This window comes from Arachis hypogaea, chromosome 7, assembly GCF_003086295.3.
Source record: "Arachis hypogaea cultivar Tifrunner chromosome 7, arahy.Tifrunner.gnm2.J5K5, whole genome shotgun sequence".
NCBI classification, from domain to species: Eukaryota; Viridiplantae; Streptophyta; class Magnoliopsida; order Fabales; family Fabaceae; genus Arachis; species Arachis hypogaea.
The window spans coordinates 53,281,865-53,288,247 of NC_092042.1; the positions used below are offsets into that span (position 1 = coordinate 53,281,865).

Below are 6,383 nucleotides of genomic sequence, written 5' to 3' on the forward strand. Positions count from 1 at the left end.
ATTTTTTTAAAAATTAAGTCTAACTAAATTAATTAGATAACAAAATTTAAAATAATATTAGTCATAAGTGATATAACTAATCAATGTTTTTTTCTTTTGTTTTTGAAAAGTTCAAATATAATTCTTCTCACACAAGTCACAACAAATAACAAAAAGAAAAATGCCCGCAAATCAATAATTTTTATTTATATTAGTCATTATGGCCAATTTTAACCACCACGCATATTTTATTAGTGTATGTAAATTCTAAAGTTAACGTCAGTTTATAAAATAAAAGTGTTATTCGTATGTTAAAATTAGTCATTAAAATTAATTATTATATATTTATATATAAATATATATTATTTAACTTATTTAATATATATTTTATATTTTAATATATATTTTATACTAATAGTTAATTTTAATGGTTGATTCTAATATATATATGTAGTATGGTTGTTAAAAATATGTTGATTGCCAAATATTGAAAAAAAAAAGTAAATTGAACTGTAGCGTTCTTTTAAAAAATGTTATTTAACTAATTTAAATTAATTGAATACTTAATTCATAAATGTTAGATATTCAAATCTCATATATATATATATATATATAGTAATTTATTGGTCAATAATAAATTTAGAGTTTAAATTCGTTTTTTCATCGGTCGAGCTGACAAATACGGTAGAAAAAAAAATATTTTTCATAAAAAAGAATAGAATTAATTACTTTGAGCAACCCACTCTCTTATTACAGAAGTGTAAAAGTATACTCTTATTTAATAGTGCAAACTGTTTGAAAAAAAATTACGTGTTAAACCTTATAAGACAAATAAATAATAATGCCTAGAAATAAACATGATCACAATATATTGGGGAAAAAATGTTATCCTATTAAAAGTGTATTGATAAGGCAGACCTTTTTGAAATTGAATTACAGATGAAGATCTTGAAAGCATGCACGCTGTTTTGTTTTAATAATTTGTGGTCACTGCTTAAAACTTTCCATGCAACAACCAGAATAACTCTTGGTGCATGCAGCAGTCTCGTGAGCAAGATTATTATGCCACCTCCTACACATGCAGAGTTCAACAACTTCCCTCTACCCACACTAAATGAAAACAAACTCATAATGTTGATATAAGGCAAAGTGACACTGAAAATCTAACATAAAAAAGCATCATCATAGTGTGGTGTACATATGTGACAGCTATACTATAAGTGTTCACATTTAATAGCCTATAACCAACTTCCATCTTCCTCCTTCAATTGCCACTCTATTTCTTATTATATAAACACCAGAAAGCATCTGAATGGTTATTGAAAAGAAGATGAAGATGAATAGAAAAGAAGTAGAAGTAGTATTTGTGATATTTGCATTTGTCTTACTTGTAGGATGGGGGAATGCACAAGACACACTTGTGCCTGCAATGATAACATTTGGTGACTCTGCTGTGGATGTTGGCAACAATGACTACCTGCCTACAATTTTCAAGGCTAACTACCCTCCTTATGGAAGGGACTTTCTCAACCATCAACCCACTGGCAGGTTTTGCAATGGCAAATTAGCTACTGATATTACTGGTAAGCAAAATAAACTTTAAAGAGAGACAGAATTACACAAATTGTGTCTTTGTCTTTATCAGCTACCATGTATTTGTGTCAATTTTCAATGTTGTTGAATGCTTCCTTTTGCAGCTGACACACTGGGTTTTAAGAGCTATGCACCTGCATATCTTAGCCCACAAGCATCAGGGAAGAACCTTCTTATTGGAGCGAATTTCGCTTCAGCTGCCTCTGGTTATGATGAAAAGGCTGCCATCTTGAATGTAAGTTTGTGAGCTAAGATTTGCTTCAACAAACTTAACTGTCTTCTAATAACTTTCTTTTCTGTCATTAGCATGCAATTCCATTGTCCGTACAGTTGAATTATTTCAAGGAATACCAAGGAAAGCTGGCCAAGGTAGCTGGTAGCAAGAAAGCAGCATCAATCATAAAGGATGCATTGTACTTATTGAGTGCTGGAAGCAGTGACTTTGTCCAAAATTATTATACCAATCCTCTCATCAACAAACTTGTCACTCCTGACCAGTATTCTTCATACCTAGTTAGATCATTCTCAAGTTTTGTTAAGGTATCTCCTATTGTTTTTCTATAAACAAAGACAAGTATTTGGAAAATATCATAAACTTGTAAAACCATGCAATGATAATACAGGATTTGCATAAATTGGGAGCTAGGAAAATTGGAGTGACTTCCCTTCCACCATTGGGTTGCCTACCTGCTGCAAGAACCTTGTTCGGATTCCATGAGAATGGTTGCGTCTCAAGAATCAACAATGATGCCCAAGGATTTAACAAGAAAATCAACTCAGCTGCAAAAACTCTCCAAAAGCAACTTCCTGGTCTTAAGATTGTTGTGTTTGATATTTACAAGCCTCTCTATGACCTTGTTCAATCCCCTTCAAAATTTGGTAAGACTAGAATACAATAATCTTGCTGAAAAATCATGTGATTTATTCTTCTTATTAACCTGTCTGATTTAAAATGTGCAACATAGGTTTCGCCGAGGCAAGGAAAGGCTGCTGTGGAACTGGGATAGTTGAGACAACATCCTTATTGTGCAATCCAAAATCACTAGGAACTTGCTCCAATGCAACTCAGTATGTGTTTTGGGATAGTGTCCATCCTTCTCAAGCTGCAAACCAAGTTCTAGCTGATGCATTGATTGTTCAAGGCATAGCCCTTATCTCATAAGTGCATATGAAGTTATGATTCATGATTATATCTCTGTAGACCATTATAATATACCTGTGTGTACCACTAGTACTATTCATCATGGAAGTGACGCATAAATGTATCAGTTTGCATATTTTTATAGATTCTGGAGAAACATGTATTTTATGAATTAAATCTAGTGAAATTTCATATTAACTTGTTTGGAAGAACACTGGATATTGGTTGAGTTCAGTGGTTTCTGTTTTAATGGAACTCAGCAGCAATGTTTTTTCCCCATTGTAATGACATTCAAAGCTTAATTCATGATTCACCTTTCATGTTGTTTACTTTGTCAACTCAAAAATTTTCCATAACATTTTCCAATAACAGTTAAATCTTATATATATAAGTTAATGTCAGATAAGCAAGAATAGAAACAAACTAAAACATTATTGGTGAATGCCTGCCAATGTTACAAAATGCATTCTTATTTGATACAGAGGTTTGGATTCTGAAACTAGTCCTTAAGGCTAATTACACATAGTCAACTGTGTAGTGTATAGTGTATTAAGGCTATTTTCACTAACTATATGATGTTGCTCTTCTGCGCCTCTGGTGTCGAGCGCTCGCACTAGAATCTTCTAAAGCTTTTGCATATTTCTCCAAATCAGAAGCTTCTCCCCTTGGACTGATTTTACTTGAGCCTCCCAGGACAAAGCTATCTGAGTTTCTCCTATCACTTTGCTTCATCCTAGTCAATACAGATAAATCAAAGGAAGCTCTAGATGTGACGGTGGGAGTTGTAAACTCGCTTCTTCGGCTCTGAGCTCCAGAATTTGCTTGTGATGAAACCTGACTATCTTTGCCATGTAAGATTCTCCTAAGCTTGCTAAAGATTTTGGTCTTTCCAGTGGTGTTAGTTCTGGCAGTTGATGAATTATCCATGGAAGAAGAGTCATCATACTCTCCAGAATCTGTAAGAGAAGAACCTTGGGAGGAGAACCACTGGTCTAAATCAAAATCCACAATGTTCCCTTCTCCATTGCTATTTGCATATTCAAGTATAAGCTTCTTGGCCTTCTTCTCAGATGTAGGACTTAAGCTTCTACTTAAATCCTTTGCAACTGTCTTACCAGGTTGGGGCTGGTAGTTCCTTAGTTCATATCTTAAACAAGCATTTATCCATCTCAAATACACTAATTCTTCAACATCTGAACACCGATCAGCTTGTAGTTGTTCCATTTCCTTCATCAACCTCTCGTTCTCTTGTCTAAGGCGTTCGATATCTTCCTTCCGAGTATCCCCCTGCAATCCAAAACCATAAGGTATTTGACAAAGAGAGACTAAAAGTATATAATATAACCTTATTACCTCTGCTTCTTCCAGAACAGCATTTGCAAGGATCTGTGTAGAATCCAATCTTTGAGCTAATTCAGAATTTTCCAGCTGCAATCTGAAATTAGATTGCCTCAACACTTCTACTTCAGACTCAAGATCCTGCAGCTTTAATTGAATATCATGATCACAATAAACAGCTTTGCATTCTTGTTCTTGTTCTTGCAATTTGGAAACTCTATGTTGAAGAATTATGATCTGCTCCCTATTATGTTCAGCCTCATGCTTAAGTTTCTTCTGCAATAGTTCAACTTTGGCTTTTGTGGCCTCAAGCTCAGCAACCACTTTTGCATGATCAGTCACCTGTTCCTGTAATCTATGATTCTCTGATTGTAAGGTCTGAACCTTTAGACTGAACATCTTTGCCTCCATATTACTTATCTTCAATCTATTTTGCAGTTCCTTCACTGATTTTTGTTGCTCTCTAAGACCACAGCACTCAAGAAGTTGAACCTCAAGACTATGTTCCCTTTCTTGAAGCATTGAAATTATGTTTTTGAGCTTTGTTACCTCTTTTTCATAGTCATCCTTCTCATGACTTACACATGCTGTTGCTTCTACATCTTTCTCTGAAGACTTTCTGTCAAGGGTGGCTCCAAATTCTACTTCTTTCACAAGATTCTGAAATTCAGCAAGGAATAACTCATTCTTATCTTCATTTTGTTTACTGCTATGAGAGATACCTATGGTTGAATTGTTACAGATCACCCTGTTGATGCATGTATCTTCCTGCTATAAGAAAAATTCATAACTATCTAGGTATAATATTTATAAGTATAATATTTAAAATTCTAAACATTATTTGTTTCCAGAACTAATCTTAAGGCTTAGGTTAGAATCTAGCTAGTTAGCTCCAAAGTCTATTTAGTAGATTTTATGATTGACTAATAATTACAATAAGATATAAACTATTTTGTTTTTCTCCCCACGAAATTCCCCAATCCAAAAAATCAAGGACTAATCCAATCCATTTAAGGGTCCGCTATTTGAAACCCCAACACTTGATTAAGTGAACGAATGAGTTAACTACTCGACCAGCAAAAAGTTGATTAGATATAAACTATTTTCATAATTTAAGAACTTACACTATGTGAATAATTTCCTTCTGAAACAGAACCTAGTGCTGCTCCTATGCCTTCTCCCATATTAGTGTGACTCCCTTGACCTGAGAATCACATTATTAGACATATGAAACACTAAATTCAGAATTCATGGAAGCATCTACCTTAAAAAAAAAAAAAAAAAAAAAAAAAAAAAAAAAACTGAAGGAGGCCCCTGAGTAGAGGAAGTATTATTGCTGGGTTTGACTCTTTTAGCTCTGAGGTGAGAGTAGATGAATCCAGCAAATGAAAGAGCTAAAGCCAAGCCTAATTTCACTATGAAAGGCTTTGGTCCCTTCTCTTCTCTCATCATCACAATCAATCAAGTTTCTTTTAGTTCATGAAAACACAGAGAAAGATCCTCATCTTCGTCCTCCATTTCATACCCAACTACTCAAGTGATTCATCCCTATAATCATCACAACAAACATCACAGATATTAGAATCCAACATGACCACATCACTAAGCAAGCAAAGTCAGCTGAGATTATAAAACACAAACATACCCAAAATCAAAGTGAAGTTTGAAACCAAGGAAAGTTTCTATGTTATATGTTATAAGTGTTTATTATGGTGATGAACAATATAATGATCAGAGTGGAGACAAATAGAGAAAGATAAAGAAAGAGTAGAAATTGTCGTTTGGCAACAGTTTTTGGTTGCGTGTGGGTTGTCTCACTCATGCAAATGCAATGGAATGCACTATTTGGTTATCATAGCAATCTTAAAAAACTATATTATGTCTTCAACATAAAACAACGACCACAGCTTTTGTCTTACATAATGGTCGGTACGATGTGAAAAGATTAAAGGAATACAATACTATTAGAATTTAGAAAATGCGAGATAACGCATTTACATCACAAGCATATTCTTATCTTTCTCCTTCATTATTCACTTCAACCGTATATTAAAATATAAATTACATATTAAATAATATATATTTACACATAAATATATAATAATTAATTTTTAGTGTGGATGTAGATTTTTTTTTTATTCTCTTATAGCTCATGCAACGCACATAAGATATTTATTGTAGTAAAATATACCATTATTATTAAAAAAGAATACACTATTATTACCATTGATTAAAACATTATTCGAAAAGTTTAAAGTCACTACCAAGTGGTGGTAGCTAAATTCATTTTCTTTCCTTCTCTTAAAGGGGTGGAAAAAACAGAAAAGTAGAG

General features: G+C 33.3%; 2 protein-coding genes across 5 annotated transcripts; one reads left to right on the plus strand and one right to left on the minus strand.

The window, feature by feature from the left end:
- Positions 1-1,032: 1,032 nt before the first annotated feature.
- On the plus strand, positions 1,033-3,042 carry LOC112703083 (GDSL esterase/lipase APG). Its single transcript, XM_025754400.3, has 5 exons — positions 1,033-1,562; positions 1,677-1,807; positions 1,879-2,112; positions 2,196-2,451; positions 2,538-3,042. Exons 1-5 carry the CDS (start codon positions 1,292-1,294, stop codon positions 2,732-2,734), a joined length of 1,089 nt encoding a protein of 362 aa, XP_025610185.1. The 5' UTR covers positions 1,033-1,291; the 3' UTR covers positions 2,735-3,042.
- Positions 3,043-3,071: 29 nt separating this feature from the next.
- On the minus strand, positions 3,072-5,844 carry LOC112703082 (protein CHUP1, chloroplastic). 4 transcript variants are annotated; one of them, XM_025754399.3, is made up of 5 exons: positions 5,697-5,844; positions 5,353-5,599; positions 5,176-5,255; positions 4,067-4,711; positions 3,072-4,000 (listed from the first exon to the last, which is right to left on the minus strand). In XM_025754399.3, exons 2-5 carry the CDS (start codon positions 5,501-5,503, stop codon positions 3,278-3,280), a joined length of 1,599 nt encoding a protein of 532 aa, XP_025610184.1. In that variant the 5' UTR covers positions 5,504-5,599; positions 5,697-5,844; the 3' UTR covers positions 3,072-3,277. The 4 variants fall into 4 exon arrangements, with proteins under 4 accessions (XP_025610184.1, XP_025610183.1, XP_025610182.1 ...); XM_025754398.3 differs by having other exon boundaries at positions 4,067-4,819; XM_025754397.3 differs by having other exon boundaries at positions 4,067-4,822.
- Positions 5,845-6,383: the final 539 nt, after the last annotated feature.